Source organism: Spermophilus citellus (assembly GCF_964194105.1).
Source record: "Spermophilus citellus genome assembly, chromosome: 8".
In the NCBI taxonomy this organism is placed as follows: Eukaryota; Metazoa; Chordata; class Mammalia; order Rodentia; family Sciuridae; genus Spermophilus; species Spermophilus citellus.
In genome coordinates this window covers 121,633,914-121,655,460 of record NC_138189.1, presented here as the reverse complement: position 1 = coordinate 121,655,460, position 21,547 = coordinate 121,633,914, and the positions used below count along the sequence as shown (strand labels likewise).

Genomic DNA, 21,547 nt, shown 5'->3' with positions numbered 1-21,547 from the left:
GGCCAGTTTTGAGTTGAAGGAATGATAGGCTCAGTATCTGGTGCCCATAGCTATCTCTGGTTCCACCTTTGTTCTGTCATAACTCTCTTCTCTTTCTTGCCAGTCCCTCTGCCTTCATGGTGATCAGGCCAACCGTCTGACTGGCTGGGCTCTGTTTAGGTTCTTGTATTAACAGCAAAGTAACTTTCTAACAAGTTACTTTCTTGTCCTCTAGTAATCTTTTCTTTTTCTTTCTTTCTTTTCCTTTTTTTTTTTAGAGAGAGAGAGAGGGAGAGAGAGGAGAGAGAGAGAATTTTTTAATATTTATTTTTTTAGTTCTCAGCAGACATAACATCTTTCTTTGTATGTGGTGCTGAGGATCGAACCCGGGCCGCACACATGCCAGGCGAGCGCGCTACCGCTTGAGCCACATCCCCAGCCCCTCTTTTCTTTTCTTTTTTTTGGTACCAGGGATTGAACTCAGGGGTACTTGACCACTGAGCCACATCCCCAGCCCTATTTTGTATTTTATTTAGAGACAGGTTCTCACTGAGTTGCTTAGCACCTCACTTTTGCTGAGGCTGGCTTTGATCCTCCTCCCTCAGCTTCCTGAGCCGCTGAGATTACAGATGTGTGCCATTGTGCCTGGCTCTAATAATCTTTTTGACTGACTTATTTATTAGCTTTTTAGTTCTTCAACCTCCTTATCAATTTGAACTTGATCACTGTATTTGTTTCTTGCATGAACATCACACACATCTTTTATGTGGAGGCATCGCCACCTTGTGGGCATTTAGGATATTGCTAAGGAAGTTCATGACGCCTGGCTTCATCTCCCCAGTTAATGGTGAGTTGAAAGTCACCTCTTTGACTCTCAGGCACCTAAATATGTTCTTGAAGTTGGTGTTTATTCAGCTCAATAGTTCTTTATTAGGAAAATATCTGAGTGCCAATCAAGAATTGTGTAGTGTATATTTCATGGGAATAATAAAGAGAAATAATTAAAACACTCTGACAACTGTTCCATGTGAGTATATTTAAAGTGCTTTGGGAAGCTAGGAGGAAAAGACTCACATTACCTGAAAGGTGCTCAATCAGAGAATCGTGCTTTATAAGCACAAGGGTGTCATGATCTGATTTACCCAAACAAATGATAACTAGGTACAACACACAGTTGCTGCCTAAAAGGTAGAAAAAGATACCTCAAGAATAGGAAGTCATTAGAGAAAATACATAGCTGAGTGAAATTAGATGTGATAAGTGTTTTGGAGTTTGGAAAACAGTGAGAGGTTTTTCTTAAATGAGTAGGGTCTGAGCCAGTTCTTGAGGTACAGTGTGATGTAAGAGAGTGGGGAAAGGCAAGATTGGCAGATTGGCAGAGTTTGGAAAGGGCAGATAGGAAAGTGGCGAGCCAGGAGCAGTAGATTACCCTAAGGTGTAGCAGAAAATAGGGTGGGAAAGTGTGGGATCATATCATGTTTGCCTCTTGCCCATCATTCCAAGCATAAACTTATCATACGTATGTAGACATGGGATGATGCACCCTAGAGACAATATAGTTTCGATTGCTTCAGACGATTTCTATGTGATTATACTGGAAGGTGAATTGATCCTTTTGTGATGGTCTATTTATATTTTGCTTGGCTTTATTATTTTCCTTCCTGTGGATGAGAAACAGAACAGGAACCTTTAATAAGAGGGCCTTGTCATGCACCTGGGCTTTCCTGGCTTTCTTTTTGTCTGTTATAGGATGGGATGTATTGGAACAAGTCAGTTGTCCATTGCGTTCTTTTTCAAATTATGGGTCTTCTCTCAGTGTGTCTTCGACAGAGCGGAGAGAATTGCAGAGTACTGCTTTGCTACTTTGGTCTCTTTCATCTTAAGATTTTTCTTTTCTACCCATTACCAGTGGTGTCAGATTTAGGTTATTTGGATGCCCAGTGAGGATTCTTAAGGATTTAGCTTTTGCTGTCTTGACAACCCTTGAAGGCGTTGCTTAGCTCAACATTCTGAAACGTAAAACAACTCTTAAAGAAAAATGAAAATAGCACTGATTAATAAGACATATGTAACTAATTGCATGAATATTGATAGTTTTAGTTGTTTTTTTTTCCTCTTCCATTATTTCCTGTTGGGGCCTGATAGTAAGACTTTTTCTGGAGGGTTTTCAAAGTTGTTAAGGCTCATGCATAGCAATCCCCTAGGATGTTTGTTTGAAAGTCACTTTAATGGATTGCCCATCTAATAATCAGAAGACAGAGGTGAGATAGGTAGAGTTAGGGAACATGCCTTTTAAATTAGCATCTCAAGTGATTTGGAACCACTGGATAGAAGAGAATCTCAGTGATAGTTCTGGGTGATAATAATTATTATTGTTATTACTACAACTACTACTGTTGCTACTGCAGTAGTGTCTCATTGCTAACCAGCTTTGTTGCCTGTGCGTCTGCAAGGGGGATCCTAATTTCTTACCCTTAAAGTATAGAAAAGCGTGCTGCTGCTGCTACAGTACTGAGTACTATTCTTATAACTTAAGTTTCATCTTTTTTTTTTTTTTTTTAAAGGTCACCATTTTGCACAGTAAAGATGCAGTAAAACCCCTCTGGTAACAGCTGCATTGTGGGCAGAGAGTCTTTAAAAGGAAGTGGGTTGTATCCCACAGTGAAATACTGCCTGCTTCAGGCATTGTTGCAAGTGAAAAAAAGTGAACACTGTCAGCACAATGCTTTCTGATCAAGTCAGGAGAATCTCCTGGACTAAGTAAAGCATTTGGATGGTGGCATCGCACAACAAGGAATTTTCAGATAGAAACTAAATGTGAATTCTTTAGGGGATGGGTGGGAACAGAGGGCAGGAAGATTTTTCTAACTTCAGCTATTTCCAGAATACCTTCAAAATAGGATCCACATTTTTTGTATTCTTAGTTTTAATTAACTTACAAGTATAAAACCTGAATCCTTAAGAAAGAGAACACAATAACAAAGAAATTATGATTACTATACATGGCATGAAGCAAATACTCAGCAAACTCAGTAAACATTTATTGATTGAATGATTATGCTCTGCAAATGCTTATCTAAGCAAATATAACTCCTACTAATGACTTTGGAGTCTTGGGAAGAGAAACAGCCCAACTCTGTTAGTCAGCTTTCCAGTGTCCACAAAGGAGATCTCAATTTGATGTCTTTTGAAAAAGTTCCGTGATTGTAAGAAAATACTGAGGTGCACAACTTCAAAAGCAGAAGAGTTTATTTTGGCTCACAGTTTTGGAGTAGTCTTTTTGCTTTTGGGCCTGTAATGAGGCAGTGCATTCTGGTGGTGAGAACATGGTGGAGGAAGCTTTGCACTTCATAGTGGCAAGGTTGCAAAGAGGGAGAGGGAAAGACTGGAGCCTGACAGTCCTTTCCAAGGGCACACCCCTCAGGACCTAACTTCCTTCCCCTGGGCGCAGCCTCTTAAAGGCTCCATCATTTCCCAATAGCACTGCCACCCTGGGGACCAAGTTTCAACATAGGGGCCTCTGGGGATACTTCTCCAAACCATAGCACTGTCTATCAGATAAATAAAGTTATAATCAGTGGCAAGGATTGAGAGGGCCCTTTTCTTACTTTTCGATTATCAAATCTTTTTCATAGCTTTCCTGACCCAAAGAATCAAATCTAATTATAGGGTAGTGAGTGGGTATTCAGCATGCCAGAATATTAGCTATCACAATATTGCATCTGTTTTGAACATTTGCTGCCTGTCACTTGACGTGTGTTTTGTGATTAGTCTCAGGACAGCTCAGTTTATAAACTTTGCACTTATTTTGTTCATGTCAATTTGCCTTTAGAGTTTTATTTTTTTTAAGATGAAACTAAAGTTATAAGAATAGTACTCAGTACTGTAGCAGCAGCAGCAGCAGCACGCTTTTCTATACTTTAAGGGTAAGAAATTAGGATCTCCCTTGTAGACGTCTACACAAGCAACAAAGCTGGTTAGCAATGAGACATTACTGCTTTGATATGAACAAAATAAGTTCAAGTAAGTTCCCACCCATTCCCTAAAGAATTCACATTTAGTTTCTGTCTCAAAGTTTATAAACTAATCACAAAACACACATCAAGTGACAGGCAACAAATGTTGGAATAACTGAAAAGCCAGTTGATGTTATATTCTCCACGTCACAGTCAACCTAGACCTTGTTGCCTTTTGTTGTTCTTTTTAATGTGGTAATACTGTGAGTTGTCATAGAACAATTATTATTTTCATTAAAGGGTCATTGTTTGTTTAATCCTTGCAGCAGCTCTCGTAACTTACCCAAGGCCACATACTTAATAAGTGGTAATCTACTTTAGTTTCCTATTTTTAAAGATTTTATTTCCCTGCACCTCACTTTTGGTGATAAAGAGAACATTGTAAGAATAGATTTCAGTATATTTATAGAATATTTTTCAATGTTTTATTATCTAAAATTTTTAAAATGAGTTTTGTGTTTGGCAGTTTTTTGTTTTTTGATTTTTGCATTGGGGATTAAACCCAGTACCACTGAGGTACATTCCCAGCCCTTTTTTTATTTTGTGACAGAGTCTCACTAAATTGCCATGGCTGGCTTTGAAGTTGCCATCCTTTCAGGCTTCTGAGTTGCTGGGATTACAGGCATGTGCCACCACTCCCAGACAGATTATACTATTTTTACATGGCATAAATCAGAATTTAATGATAATGCTGCTACCTTCTATTAAGAAAGACAAGTACATTTTCCCCCAACCAGGTACATAAGTGATTGCTGGTTGCAAAAACCATTGATTAAAAACTGTGTGTAAAAGGACATAAATTATTGTGAAGTACTTAGCATTTTCAGTGGAGAAAGCATTTTACTTTTATTGTTCCTCATTGGAACTAAATTCTGTTTGACAATTTTTATTTTCCCTTTTTGCCTTGCTTAGAGGACTAAGTATTTATGAATTTGGTTAAGAATGAACTTGGGGAAATAAGATGATCCAGTGCAGATTTTACTCTGGAAGTAGATAGCATAGTAAAAATGATTAGGTGATAGTGATTGGTCTTATTAATAACTTAATTATTCAGAATTGCAAATAGGATTTAGTGTCCTTTAGAAGCTTTTTGGAATGAATTCATTTACCAAATGGAAAGTAAAAAAGAACTTGTCAGAAATTGCCAAGGACACACTTGTAGCACACATGGGATTCACTGGCTAAAGAGAGAAGCAGAGTCTGCAGCTTTCAAGATATATCTAAAAAGAAATGGGGCCCTTTCTACTTCTTGAACTGGCTAGAATGTAGATACTGAGGTAAGGTTTGGAGCTGCCACTTTAGAATATGAGGTGGGAGTCCTGGGTTGAGGATGACCAAGCCAAAAAACAGAAGAGCTGGCTTCCTGGCATCATGGAGTCATATCTGTCTTGGACTTTTAGTGTTAACACTGTTAGGTGTATGTGAGAAATGAGCTTCCTCCTTGGTTCAACCACTGTGTATTCAGATTTCAGTTTTTATACTTACTAGGCTCGTATCCTAACTAATAAAATTTGACAAACCTGACTTTATTTTATTTTATCTTTTTTTTATTTTATTTTATAATCTATACAGGGCAAAAAGCATCACAGAGTCAAAGGGTAGTTTTTATAAAGTAATCCCAGATAATATAAAAAAATCTCATAATTACTAAACAAACAGGGTAAACATTATAAGCTGATTCATAGAAATAGAAATGTCTTCTGAACATAAGAAGAAAATATGCTATTTATAATAAAAAGGAAAACAAATAAAAAATAAAATGAAACTAAAGATCATTTAACCCAAGCAGTTTGGCAGAAATCTAAAAGTTGGAAGAAAGTTCCAGTGGTGTGGTGCCTGTGGTCTGCTCCCCCAGGCCTGTTCTTACCACCTGTTTGACAACTCTGGCTCACTGCTAGGCCACACTCATGACCCTCAGCAGCGGTGGGGGAGGTAAAGGGAGGAGGAGGGGAGGGAACGGGGTAGAGGTAACGAAATTAGACCAAACTGTACTCTCAAATTGTGCACATATATGAATATATAACAATGAATCCCACTATTATGTGTAATCATAATGGACTAATTCAAAAATTTAAAAAGGGCTGGGGGAAGAGTTCAGTGGTAGAGTATCCTGGGTTCAATCCCCAGTAATAGCCCTTCCCCAACACAAAAACAAGAATGGAATTAAATATGTGTAGGGAAATGTGGAAACTTAAAACTTGGTGTATTGGGGAAAGGAATGGGAAATCTGAGTTATACCGATATCTCTTTGTATTTTTTGTTAACTGAAGCAAGTAGAAGTATTTCCTATTTAAAAAATTAGAATAAAACTTGGAATTCTATTCTGTTCTAACATAGAATATACAATATCTTTTACTTATTTCAGGTATAAAATTAAGGTTTACGAATGATTTTAGTAGTTGAATAAAGTATTTTTATGTACATGTTTTATATTATTCTTTATAATTCTAGAAGTAACTTCGATGCTGCACTTTGTGTTACACATTTTGAAAAAAATTATTTTGTTGATGTTGTAGACAATTGTCTGATTATGTTACCTTTTCTTTTCAGTCCTGATGATATTGGGACCTGCTGGTATATCCTTCTCTCTGGTTCCGTGTTCATTAAGGAATCCATGTTTCTTCCAAGAAGCAGGTATTGTAGACAATCTGTAATGATGCGTGATGCTTGAAATTCTCTTGCAGAGTTGAGTTCTTTTGCCAGGTTCTTCTACTGATACAAAGCAAGGCAGAAATGCTTATATTGTGCCATAAGCAGTCTTTGAATCTAACAAAGGACAAGAAAAGAGAACATGCCGGCAGTTAACATGACCATGTTAACTGTCTTTTTGGGCACATTTGTTCCTTGGGAATGAAATTGCCTTCAAGATGGCTTAAGTAAAGAAGAGTTAACTTTAAAAGTATAGCAGGCAGTCTCATAAGCATCTGAAGAGAGGCAAAGAAGGTTCATTAAGACCACATGGGACTAGAAATGGAAAGCCAGGAACTGTCTTTGACTTCTCTGCTTTTCAGAACCATATGGTCTCTCATTTTTGCATCTGTCTGTGGATTGGCTTCCCACTCAAAGGCTATTAATTTCTCTCTCCCTGTGACTTTGGCTTGTATGTGCTGACTGTTGATTTATGACCTTGTGTCCCTACTGTTTACACCATTTGACTGTAGTGTTTGTGTCCTTTCCTTGGATTCCTTGGGATGCAGTCTGACTGACTCAGTTTGGGGCAAGTATATACCTGTTTTCCAGGCATCTAAGGCCAGGGACTCACCTATCAGAGCATGGCCACCTGTGTTCAGGTTAGCTACTGATTTTCAGTGGTTGCTTTTTTCCTCCTAATTGTGTGTGTTTTCACAAGCAACTATTTTTATTTAGACTAAAGATTAAATTTTTTTAACCAAGTATTTTTATTTTACATTACTGAATATTTAAATTGACTAAATTTATTAAAAGTATTGTGATCCCCTTTCACCTAATTTCTCTATAAAAAATATTCAAGTATGTTCTGGATAAGTAATTTATAATGGATTAGGGTTAAGAATTTACAGATGAAAACAATCTTTATAAAAAATTAGAGTCAGTGAGAATAGGGAGAGGTAGTTTTTCCACCGAAGCCAAGGATTGGCCTAGGCGTGGCAGCAGAAGGGAATGGGATGGGCCTTTCGGGGCCAGAATGGTAGTGAAAGAGTGCCAGGGACACATGGCATCTAATTAAAAATCTTCTCTGGTGTAATCCTCCTGCTTTTTTGCCCTTCTACTTCTCCAAGGTCAGGTTGGCAAGTGTTATTCTCCCATGAGGGAGGGAGCTCTATTGCCTGTTTGTTGTTCTTACAATAGCAGTAGTTGTTATAATGAGAATAGTGTGGCTGGTAGTAGTAGTGGTAGTAATAGTTGTAAGAGCAATAATAAGAGTTATAAAATGATGATAGCATGATAGCTACAGCTTTTATAGTGCTTCTGATTTGCCAGGCTTATTTATTTATTTAAAATTGTCAACAGACCTTTATTTTGTTTATTAATTTATTTGTATATGGTGCTGAGAATCAAACCCAGTGCCTCACACATAGCAGGCAAGTGCTCTGCCACTGAGCCACAACCTCAGCCCCATGCCAGGCATATTTAAAATGCTTTGTATATATTAAGTAATTTTTTAATATATTTTTTTGTATATATTAAGTAATTTATTATATATTTTTGTATATATTAAGTAATTTTTTGTATATATTAATTAATTTTTTGTATATATTAAGTAATTTTTTTCTTTGTATATATTAAGTAATTTAATTTCACTATTCTCCTTTGAGATAGGCAGAATTATTACCTATATCTTATAGATATGGAAACTTGTGTGTAGGGGTTACATTCTTAGAAGTCTGCCTAGAAAGTCTGAGTGACCCTGTGAACTAGCTCCTATACCTCTATGAATTCTGCTTCCTAAAGGAATGGAGAAATGAATAGCAATACTCTTCCTGTCCTTCAAACACAGAACCTACTGTTTTGTTCCTTGCAGGTTCTGAATGTGGAAGGTGGAGGCAAATAATATTGAATCATTGGAATATTTTAAGCATTATGTATAATTTTGGTTTATAAAGCAATAATAATTACTATATAAATTTTCAAAGATAAAGGAAAAACATCACTTAAAATCGTCCTGTTCAAGATGATCATTCTCTAATATTCTAGTGCTGCTTTTCTCTAGACTTTGTTATGTGGTCCACATGCTTAAGATTATACTTTTACATATAAATTAATATCTTGCTTCTGTCAGTTAAAGAATATGTGTGTGTGTGTATATATATATATATATATATATATATATGCATTGTCTCATAAAAATTTACTATAAAGATTTATTGTTTGTGACTTTTAATGCCTAAAGATTAGGTAAGTATTTGAAGTTTTCACAATTTAGTTAATAATTTCAAAGGGTAAATGTTTTATTTTTTTTATTATAAATAACGCTGTAGTAAATGTGGTTTGGAATCTATGCATCTTAAGGACAACACCAATTAGTGACTTCATCATCATCTTGAGACGGTGTCTGTTGCACAAATAAAATCCATAGACAGAAGCCCTAGAGCAGGGAAGGAGCCTGCGATGGCTTCCTACCAGCCATCATCAGCTAGTCAAGTAACAGCTTGTTCTAACTTCTGGAAAGGGAACTCAATGTTCAGAAAACTGCTGTTCTAGAAGAAAGAGAACTTGCAGTTCAGCCCTATTTCATGAGCACATTGGACTCTATGTCTAATTATTTTAAAAGATGACATAAGTTACAATGTCTCTGGCTGGATGCCAAATGCTTGAAAGTCAGTACTTTAATGGGATGAAGGAATGGTATTTCAGACTGAATAAGCCAGTACTATATATAGGCTATTCCTTCATGTTGCACCTGGTGACATTTGCTCTGTCCGAGTTGTTTGTTTCCTGTGGGGTTGTTGCCTTAGGAATGATTCTGAGATTGTTTTAATAAGAAAGAGTCAGTCTACTGGTACTCCATTAAAGGTTAACATTTGTATCTATGTATATAGAAAATATAGACGTTCAGTATGGACTAGGAGTTGCTATCAGCCCAGTTTTATAAAACAGGTTTACAGATGATTCTGTACATTTACCTTTTTTTTTTTTCATATGTCTGGAAGTTGGTTATTGGTCTATGTAGTAAGTAAACTGAACGTTCTCTTGTCAATGTCAATTCATTTTACCTTGAGCAATTAGTCCACCTCAGTTAGTTTTGAAATAAAAGTATCTTCAGCAACATTTTTATATTTTTAATTAATTTCTCTGAAATTATTTTGATGCCCGATTTCATCAGGTGACAAGGATGCTATACATTGCAGAAAATCTGTCATTTGGCTTCCACATCTCATTAGCTCTATTGAAGTGGTTGGTTGATATTTAAATCAACAGTTTGTTTTCTGTCTTTTCATTTTTATTTTCTGTCTGGATAGATGAGGGTTATTTTGGTTATGTACCTTTACTTTGATTGTTCATACATAAATATTGTTTCTGATAAGACTTATAACATTTATAGAACCTATGAATTCCAGTGTGACTCTCAGTGACCGCTTCCTTTCTACCCTCCTTCAAGCAACTTGTAGTGATATGTTGTTTTTATGAGTTTTATTTTAAATCTTCTAGAAATTTGTCAAGTCTTGAATTATAGATGTTTGTACAAATAGCCATAATGTCATGTATTTTATGTCATTGCATATAATCTTGCCTTAACATAGAGCTAAACTCATATTTGAAGTACCATTTGTATTCTTTAAGCAGTGTCCACTTTACAGTTATGTTTTTCTTAAAGTGTCGTAAAAAATGAGTTCAGTTTCTTTGCATCTATAGAAAGATTACAAACAAAAATAATTTAGAACTGTTGGGTGTGGGTTTAGAGGGAATGTTTTTTGTAGATGAATCCAGAAACAGTGTAAACTGTGTAGGTTTTTCCAAGCCTCTAAGCAAAGCAGGTGTAGGCACTATGATATGCCCACTGTGTGCTGCCCAATTTTATGAGTATAGTTTACATCTATCATCCTTGTAAATTAATGGTTGACAGGCAGAGAATAGTAAGGCAAGGAAGAGTATTTCCTTTCTAACTTTTCCATCCCTCCTTTTCTTCTTCCCTCCCTCCCTCCCTCCTTTTTTCACTGGGAATTGAACCCAAGGACATTTCACCACTGAGCTACATCCCCAGCCATTTTACCTTTTCTTTTGAGACAGGGTCTTCCTAAGTTGCCTGGGCTGCCCTTGAGCTTGTTTGTAATCCTCCTGCCACAGCTTCCTGAATGCCTGGTTTCCCCTGATTTGTTTTTTATTTTATTTTTTAAATTATTTTTTTAAGCTGTATACAGATACAATGTCTTTTTTATTTATTAATTTTTATGTGGTGCCAAGGATCTAACCCAGTGCCTCACCCATGCTAGGCAAGCGCTGTACCACTGAGCCACAACCTTAGCCTCTGATTTATTTTAAAGGCACTGTTTGCAACTATAGTGGGGCTAGAAAGCAGTAGATGAGAATTATAAAAATTTCAGGTTTAGAAATGATTTTCTTTTTTAATATAGTTTTTTAGTTGTTGATGGACCTTTATTTAATTAATTAATTTATATGAGGTGCTGAGAATTGAACCCATGCTTCACACATGGTAGGCAAGTGCTCTACCACTGAGCTACAACTCTAGCTCCTAGAAATGATTTTCTAGTGTACTTTTGGCTTATGTTACAAATGTGTAGGATATTAGTAATGTTTATTGTCCCAACATACTCTAAATCAGTATATTTAAAGAACTAAATAGAAATCATTGCATACTTTTACAATAGTTTATTGTATAAAGAATTAAAATGTTTCAGGAGATAAATTCCTAATTACTCTGAGTTGATCATTACACATTGTATACATATATGGAATTATCACTCTGTGCTTCATAAATATGAAATTATTACATGTTATTAAAAAAGAGAAAGTGTTATATGCTTTATTTTTTTTTTTAAATTACTCCACTGTTGAGGCAGCACAATACCAGACCTTAAACTATACCATAAAGCTACAGTAACAAAAACAGCATGGTATTGGCATCAAAATAGATATGTAGACCAGTGGTACAGAATAGAGGACACAGAGACAAACCCATATAAATATAGCTATCTCATATAGACAAAGGCACCAAAAACATAGATTGGAGAAAAGATAGCCTCTTCAACAAATGGTGCTGGGAAAAGTGGAAATCCACATGTAGCAAAATGAAAGTAACCCCACATCTCTCACCATGCACAAAACTCAAGAGTGGATCAAGGACCTGGGAATTAAATAAGAGACTCTGCACCTACTAGTAGAAAAAGTAGGCCCAATTCTTTATCATGTAGGATTAGGCCCCGACTTCCTTAATAAGACTCCTAAAATGCAAGAAATAAAATCAAGAATCAATAAATGGGATGGACTCATACTAAAATGCTTCTTCTCAGCAAAAGAGACAAATCAATGAGGTGAAGAGAGAGCCTACATTTTGTGAGCAAATTTTTGCCACATGATGTCAGACAGAGCATGATATTCTCCAGGATATAAAAAGAACTCAAAAAATTTAACACCAAAATAAACCAAACAAACCAATCAATAAATGGTTAAGGAGCTGAACAGACACTTCTCAGAAGATGATATACATTCGATCAATAAATATATGAAGTAATGTTCAACATCTCTAGTAATTAGAGAAATACAAATCAAAACTACCCTAAGTTTTCATCTCACTCCATTCAGAATGGCAGCTGTCAAGAATACAGACAACAATAAATATTGGTGAGGATGTGCAGTTAAAGGCACACTCATACATTGCTGGTAGGACTGCAAATTGGTGCAACAAATCTGGAAAGCAGATGGAGATTCCTTAGAAAACTTGGAATGGAACCACTATTTGACCAGGTATCCCACTCCTCCGTCTATACCCAAAAGACTTAACATAAGCATACTATAGTGACGCAGCCACATAAATGTTTATAGCAGCTCGATTCACAATAGCTAAACCGTGGAACCAACCTAGATGCCCTTCAATAGATGAATGGATAAAGAAACTGGTATATATGCACAATGGAATATTACTAGCATTAAAAGAGAATAAAATTATGGCATTTGTAGGTAAATGAATGGAGTTGGAGAATATCATGCTAAGTGAAGTAAGCCAATCCCGAAAAACCAAAGGCCAAATGTTCTCTCTGATATGTGGATGTTGATCCATAATTGGGAGGGATAGAGAATGGAGGAACTTTGATTGGACAAAGGGTAGGGAAGGGAAGGGACAGGGCAGAGGGGTAGGAAAGACGGTAGAATAAGAAGGACATCATTACCCTAAGTACATGTATGAAGACATAAATGGTGTGACTCTACTTTGTGTACAACAAAACATGAAAAATTGTGCTCTATATGTGTACTATGAATTGAAATGCATTCTGCTGTCCTATATAACAATTATAATAAATTTTTAAAAACTGTGAAAGGCACAGGTGTTTCACACACACCCCTAACATCTTCACCCTTTCTCACTCTTTACTGAATGTACTAGTGACGTCCAAACCCCAACCAAACCCACCTCCATGCCTGCGCTACACAGATGAAAGTTGCTATAGATATTTTAAACAAAACATAAATCTATGACCATAAATAACAAAAGGGCTGTTTCACAGCCTGCCCTCTTTCAAGGCTTCTAAGTATCCACCATAGAACTCCCAAATCTACCAATCCACTTATATATCTTACTTTAAGACCATGAAACAAGAAGTGCGTTCACTCTTTCAAATGTTAACAACTCCCAGCGGCTCTGGAGACTGAGGTAGGAGAATTGCAAATTGAAAGCCATCCTCAGCAAAAGCAAGGCACTAAGCAACTCAGTGAGAACCTATCTCTAAATAAAAATATAAAATAGGACTGGGAATGCCACTCAGTGGTTGAGTGTCCCCGAGATCAGTACCCAGTACCAAACACACACACACACACACACACACACACACCCATTTGTGGATTTCACCCAATTCTGCAAGTACCTTTTCTCTTTCCTATATCATCCATGTATCCTTCTCCACTAGATTTCTTTCAAGACACACTAGCATCCTCTGATTTTTTTAAATATATATTTTTAGTTGCAGTTGGAAAGAATACTTGTATTTTATTTATTTATTTTTATGTGGTGCTGAGGATTGAACCCAGCGGCTTAAAGAAAATCCTTCTTAATTTCACCAACCCACCACCCCACTTTCCTGCTCCTCTTTACGAAGGACTTTCTTGATATGATGAAATTCTCAGTTTCACCAGTTCTTATCTGTCTGGCTACCTCTTCAACCAGTTCCAATACTCCACCAACTCCTATGGGTTCCACATCATTAAATGCAAAGGTTATATTTCTATTCTCATGTTATTGAATCTTTCTGTGGCATTGAATGAATGACCCCTCTTCCTTATTGAAACATTTTATTTCTTGGCTTTAATGACATGGGAGCGGGACCTCCAAGCATCACACTCTAAGCAGGCATATAAGAGGACCTCACCTCACTCAATAATACTTATGGCATAAATGAGTAAGACAAGAGTATATAAGCAAACAAAGAAATGCAGGAAAGCAGCTTAGGACACAAGTCAGAATAAAGGGCTCATTAATACTAATTCAACATCAAATTGAGGAATCTCTTGAAGAGACATAACTAACAGCCTAGGGTAACGGCTAATTTTAGAAATCAGTTCTGATATTGTGCTCATCACCTACAATAGCCCTTTTGGTAAACAATTCTCCTAAGATATGAAGTTGTTAGGATACTATCCCTTGCAGGGGTGAGGGCTTTAGATATTAATATTTTAAAGAAGCAATACATTGAGTGCTCCTTCTTGATAACTATCTGTTAAACTTAACCTGTGAAGTAGAATGCTTATGAAACTCAATACTGATCATTTTTTAAAAATCTGTCTCTAGATTAGGTGTGGGGTAAATAAGTAGAGAAAAATGAAGGAAAAACAGTCAAGTCCTAGAGAACCAATCAATACATTGACTCACACATATAAACATGTATTTATGCATATGTGTATATTTTAATCCTATGTATTTGGTTATATTCATGTTTATATGTTAAATTGAACATTTTTAAGTTCATGACACAAAGGCATTCTTATATATCAGTGACAAATCCTCTGAAAAGGAAATGAGGAAAACTACCCCATTCACAATATCCTCAAAAAAATAAAATACATAAACTTATGACAAAAGTTTCTCTTAACTCCCTATTTTCATTAACTAACAAGTACAATCTGGAATCACTTGGCTTTTGCAAAAATAATGTGATAAAAAGAAAACGCCTAAGATAAGTAGCTTTTACAAAACATGCTAGTCCTTACTAATTCTGCCACCATCTAGTAACTTCAGGTCATTCTAATTATTAATTTTTTTTAAGTTTTACATTTTCTCGAAAAAAAAAACTCTGAATAAACTGTCCATAAAGATTGCTTTTAAGAAGCTTAAGTTATGATATCTTCTCACAATGAATGGGAAGATATGTATGACCAATATATTTGTTCTAAAACTCAACAAGGATAGTTTTAAGGTGGTCCATAGATGCTTTCCCCATTCCCCATTTCTTCAAGAACCAGTCCTTCGCTTCCATTATACTTGAAGGTAAATCTTAACATACAGCTTCCAAAACACTACTCCTCACTTCTCTTTATACCTTTGGCCACATTTAATGTCCAATAAAATTACCCCTCTGTAATATAATTCATTACAGAGTCATTTTTAAATGCAATACTGGATCTCTAGCAAATCATCTGACATAATAAATTTGTGCTTTTTCAAGAGTGATTGTCAAACCCTATAGCTCTTTAGGGTTTGAATTATAAAACATTTGAATTTGTCTTCAAATATCTACCAAGTAAATACAGACTCACTTGTCCATTGTTATTACTTAAAAAAAAAAAAAACCTAGCAAGTTCTCAGAGCAATCAATTAACTTATCATGTAGAACTGGCAGGCAGAAAGTAGGCCTGCGATTTTTAAACTGAAGTAGCTCATTGTTTGTCATATGAAGCATAATGAGAATAGTATTTCTGCCTCTCAGAACTGATTAGTTAAATGTCTTGTTTCTCCACTTATCCTCATTATAGCTGCCAGCTCTAATTTTAAAATCTGATTATTAAGACGACCATAGCACAATTTTAATTTTTAAATTGTAGATATATTTGGTATCAATGAAGGAAAAGCATTAATTGTAAATGGACACAGTCAACATGGTGTAAACAAATGATGTGTGCATTTTTCTTTTTTCTTTTTCTTTCTCTCTCTCTCTCTCTCTCTCTTTCTTCTTTCTTTTCTTTCCTTTCTTTTCTTTCCCTCCCTTCCTTCCTTCCTTCCCCTCCTCCCCCCCCCCTCTCTCTTGTCTCATATACTGGGGATTAAATCCAGGAGCTACATCCCCCAGTTCTTTTATTTTGAGACGGGATCTCACTAGTTACTTAGGGCATCAGTAAGTTACTGAAGCTGGCCTCACACTTGTGATTGTCCTGCTTCGGTCTCCTGAGTTGCTGGGATTACAGCACCCAGCTTGATGTGCACAATTCCTCCAACATCCTGCCAATGTTACTTGAAACCTAATTTACCAACAGTCCTGGCTTTCCAACCAAGTTATGCAGCTTTGTAAACTAGACCACTCATCACTCCCTAAACTGCCCTTAATTGTAGATAAATTGATTCCATTCTTTTGTCTTCACTAAATATTTTGGTAATGTATAGATTGCCTACCCTCAATGCCCTCTCTGTACCACCTCTTATATTCTTTACTATGTCTAGATTTTCTTTCTAATCACTTTCCAATAGAGCAGATCATAAATACAATTCAAAATCCACCTCCAGAGAGCTACCTTTTATTCTCCCATACACATTAAAATATCCCTAATCTTTGAAATGATTTTACATTCTGCATGGTCTTTACTACATCATTACTACCTATTACTACCTACATCAAGGACTACCTATTTGATGACACCTAGGCAGTTTTTTCATGTATCATATACAACTGCCTCATCTTCCCCCAACATATAAAGTGACACAATAGGAAGGGCAGACCATCTTGCTTCCTTTGTACACGTCAGGCCTTAACATAAAACCACACAGCAAGCACTTAAGGAAAATTTCAATTCATGTTTGACTTAAAATGGAAAAATATGCCTCCAAGCTTGAATTTCACTATCTACCAAAACTGTTTCAGAATGAACAGAATAACCCAAAATACGAAATGGGCGTGCAGACCAAACTTCAATTTTGATGGCACTTCACTACAGTGCGAGGTATAGACATAACTTCTTAGACACTCAGAATAAACCGATCACTGTGCCTACTTGTTCTCTTGCCCAATATAATCTAGTCAATTTGACCCTAAAGCCCATGCACTAGAAGCCAGCATTGTCTGCAAAGGTCTTTTTTCTAATCTCTCTGGTTCCTAGCATGAATTATAATCCTTCTTTTGTCACCTTTCAAGTTTCCTAGGCTTGCAGCTAGCCTGGGCTTGTTTTTTCCTTCAACCTCATAGCCTCTAAACTGGCCACAGAATAAATAGGAAGTAAACAGACTGCTTATCAATAGTTTCATATAAAAGACATAGAAAGTTTTAAACTATCAGAACAATAAAGATGTTATTTTTTTAGGACTAAATAAGGTATGCATGATCATTTCTATTAAAAGGCACTTTTTAGAGACTTCTATCATAGATTTGATTCTTTTATGAAAATCACATTTTTAAAAGGGTGATTTTCCCTCCTAGGATTGTAAACACCATAAATTCAGAGAAGAGTCTGTCTAATTATAAAGGTCCGTGTCTTAAATATCTAGTACACTATTTTGGTCTTTGGTGTATTTGGGCTTTTTTGTTTCTTTGTTTTGTAAATAGATTTTAAAATGACAAATGAGTAGAAAAATACTGCAACTCCATGAGCTAACACAGAACATGAATAAACTATCCTGCCCCCATAATCCTGACAACAAGTTTAGAAACAGACTGAGCGAGTCTTTAATATCTAAATTAGAATTCTCAGCCCTTCACAGAAGTCAATGACAAAAATATAACTCAAAGTTATTAGATTGTGACTTTATTACAAAATAAAGCTTCAGAATTAACAATGAAGCATTTTTTTGATGTTTTAGAAGTATTTATGTTCAGATGTATTTATACATTCTTATTGACTTTTTTTTTTCATTGTACACAATTGCAGCACAACTTTTCATTTCTCTGGGTTGTACATGATGTTGCATCATACCTTATATGCTGTCGTACATGTACCTAGGATAATGATGTCCGTCGCATTCTACCATCTTTCCTGCCCCCATGCTTCTACCTCACTCCTTCCCCTCCCCCTTGCCTTTGCCCAACCAAAGTTCCTCCATTCTCCACCCCTCCCAATTATGGATCAGCATCCACATATCAGAGAGAACATTTGGCCTTTGGTTTTTTGGATTGGCTTATTTCACTTAGCATGATATTTTCCAACTCCATTCATTTACCTACAAATGGAGTAGCTTTTATTTTTTTATTTTATCATTGATTTCTAATTTCATTTCATTATGATCTGATAGAATGAAGGGTCTACTTTTTTTGTATTTGCCAAGAGTTGCTTTCTGGCATAATACATGGTCTATTTTAGAGAAGGATCCCATGTGCTGCTGAGAAGAAAGTATATTTGCTTATTGATAGATGAAATATTCTATATATGTCAATTAAGTATAAGTTATTGATTCTGTTATTGAGTTTTATAGTTTCTTTGTTCAGCTTTTGTTTGGAAGATCTATCCAGTGGTGAAAGAGGTGTGTTAAAGCCACCCAGAATTATTGTGTTGTGGTCTATTTGACTCTTGAATTTGCAAAGAGTTTGTTGAACACGGATGCTCCATTGTTTGGGGCATATATATTTATAATTGTTATGTCTTGTTGATGTATGGTTCCCTTGAGCAGTATGAAATGTCCTTCTTTATCCCTTTTGATTAACTTTAGCTTGAAGTCTGCTTTATTTAATATGAGTATGGAAACCCCTGCTTGTTTCAGCAGTCCATGTGAGTGGTCTGTTTTCTCCCAACCTTTCATCTTCACTTTGTGGTTGCCTTTTCCTATGAGATGAGTCTCTTAAAGGCAGCATATTTTTGGGTCTTTTATTTTAATCCAAACTTGCCAGTCTGTGTCTTTTAATTGGTGAGTTTAGGCCATTAACATTCAGAATTATTATTGAGACATGATTTGTATTCCTGGTCATTTTTGTTTATTTTTGTAATTTAACTTGACTTGTTTTCTCTTTGATTAGTTTTCCCTTTAGTGTAATACTCCCCTCTTCTGATTTTCATTGTTGTTTTTCATTTCCTCCTCATGCAGTATTTTGCCGAGGATGTTCCGTAGTGCAGGCTTTCTAGTTGTAAGTTCTTTTAAGTTTTGTTTATCATGGAAAGTTTTTATTTCATCATCAAATCTAAAGCTTAATTTTGCTGGATATGAGAGTCTTGGTTGGCATCTATTTTCTTCCAGGGCTTTAAAATAATGTTTCTGTCACCACTGCTTCTGCCTTTGTTCAGGTGTCACCTGCTCTATTAAGGTAGCTCCCCAAATGCTTTTGGTATTTCTTCCATAGTGCCATGATAATTGTTAAAAAGCACAGAATTTTTCTTGTTGAAATCTTGTATAATGAGCCTAAAGGGCTTCCCAGGCTTAGTGAGTAAAAAGGGAAGCTATCACTCTTTACACACAATTATACCAAATGTTCACAATTATACCAAATGGATTACTGCCTGGGCACACCTTTGCCTGGGCCTCCCCTTTGCTAGAATCTTTACCTCATTGTTTCCACCTTCTTCCCCACTCCACCCATCCACCTGTGAAAACCACGTATTTCATATTCTTTGGGGATCCTACCCATTTATTCCTATCAGAATTAATCACTCCATATCCATACTACAATGTAAGATTTTTCATGGACATGAATTGTGCTATCTTCGCTTCTTCGGCATCTGCACAGCAGACAATTTAATAGGTTTTGGTTAATTTCTATGGATTCAGGATTGCATTTTTAACCTTGATTTATTTTTTACTTTAATCAAGTTTTAAAATTTAATTTTATTTAGTAGAACCTCCTAGTTTTACAAAGTAATGGCATTTGTTCTGACAAAATCATACACGCATGGAATTCAATTTCTATCCATTTATCTGCAAGTGCCATAATTCCATTCTTCTTTATAGCTGAGTAATATTCCATTGTGCATGTATACCACAATTTCTTAATCCAGTCATTTGTCAAAGGACTTTGTTGATTCCATAGTTTAGCTATTGTGAATTGTGCTGTTATAAACTTTGCTGTGACTGTTATCACTATAGTGTGCTGATTTTAGTTCTTTTGGGAAATACCAAGGAGTGGGATAACTGGTCATATGGTGGTTCCATTCCTACCTTTTGAGGGAACTTTGTACTACTTTCCAGAGTGGTTGTACTAGTCTGCAGTCCCACCAACAATGTACAAATGTACCTTTACCCCCATATCCTTGTCAGCACTGTATCATTATTTGTATTCTTTTTAAAAAAAACATTTATTTTTTAGTTATAGGTAGATACAAAATATTTTATTTTTATATGGTGCTGAGGATAGAACCCAGTGCCTCACTCATGGTAGGCGAATGCTCTACCTCTGATCCACAACCTCAGCCCTCATTATTTGTATTCTTGATTGTTGCCATTCTGATTTGACTGAGAGAAAATTTTAGTGTAGTTTCGATTTGTATTTCCTTGATTGCGAGAGATGTTATACATTTTTTCATATATTTGTTGGCCATTTGTATTTCTTCTTTTGAGAAGTTTCTATTTAGTTAGTTCTTTTGCCCATTTATCGATTGGGTTATTTATTTTTGGTGTTTTTTGAGTTCTTCATATATTCTAGATGTTAATCCCCTGTAGGAAGAGTAATTGGCCAAGATTTACTCCCATCCTGTTGGAGTAAGCCTTTTCACACTTTTAATCATTCCTCCTCTCCTCCTCCTCCTCCTCCTCCTCCTCCTCCTCAGAAGCCTTCTTAATTTATTGGCATCGACTTATTGATTATTTAACCTGTCCCTTTTAAAAAGCCCTTTGGAAAAAATATTTTCAGTGACTAATGGTTTACTTAATATTTGGTTAACATAGAGGATAAGAATTAGGAAAATGAGGTAGCAAGACAATGGAAGACAGAATCTGTTGAAGTTCTCGAGAAGTTGATTCTGATTGACTAATGCAGGGGTGCCAAAGAGGGAAAAGGCAAAAGATGTCTTGCTAAATGTCAGTCTGCTTACTCTGTTAATTGCAACTCGTTTGGTTGCATAAAACAATTGCATAAACACAACAAGGGCTACGTTTTCCCTCATGAAGAGGAAACCTGGAGGTAGGCAGTCCAGGATGGTATGGTGGTGGTTGTATGGTGTGAGAAGTTATAGGCTTCTTTTTTCTCTACCTAAATCAGCACATGGCTTCCATTTTCAGGGTCAATTCATGGCATAGATGCTGCTGGCTTCTAGTCATTATATCTGCATTGGAAACCAGAATCAGGGGGAAAGAAAGAAAGTTTTTTTTTAAGTTTCCATCCAAGTCAGAAATCCTAGAGGCAACATTTCTCTTTGTAGCTCACTGTCCAGAATGTATTCATATGGCTAGCTCAGGGTCCTGGGACATGGAATCTATTATTTTGCAATGTTGTGGACCCTGTTTAAGAGCAAAACAAAACACAAAGCCAATATGAAAATAAGTTTCTAACAAGAAAGGAAAGAATGGACAGTGGAGTAGCCAACCAGCAGTCTCGATTGTATACATTCACTTTATTTTCCCCTCTCATTCTGTGGCATGTTAATTATTTCTGTTAGATCATTCTTTTCCTCTGCTCTTGCTCACACTCTTCAGCTCAGCCACACTCCCTCGGGTCTTATATCACCTGTAATTCCTATTTGTCTTACCAAAAGTTGACTCAAATTCTGATATTTTCATAGTATATGTCAGGCAAGATATATGTTAAAGACTTTAAGAAATGCTGGGAGAGAGTTTCAAATAA

The 21,547-nt window shown here is 36.1% G+C and overlaps 1 protein-coding gene across 5 annotated transcripts in view; it reads left to right on the top strand.

Moving 5' to 3' along the window:
• The window catches only part of RAPGEF2 (Rap guanine nucleotide exchange factor 2), a 253,310-nt gene that overhangs the window by 103,611 nt on the left and 128,152 nt on the right, over window positions 1-21,547 (top strand). For all 5 annotated transcript variants that reach the window (XR_014023390.1, XM_081304948.1, XM_081304949.1 and 2 more), the window contains exon 4: window positions 6,546-6,629. Coding sequence is in view for 4 of the 5 variants with exons in the window: in XM_081304948.1 (XP_081161074.1) it covers window positions 6,546-6,629 (84 nt within the window). In the remaining variant the exon portion in view is untranslated. The remainder of the gene's footprint in view (window positions 1-6,545; window positions 6,630-21,547) is intronic.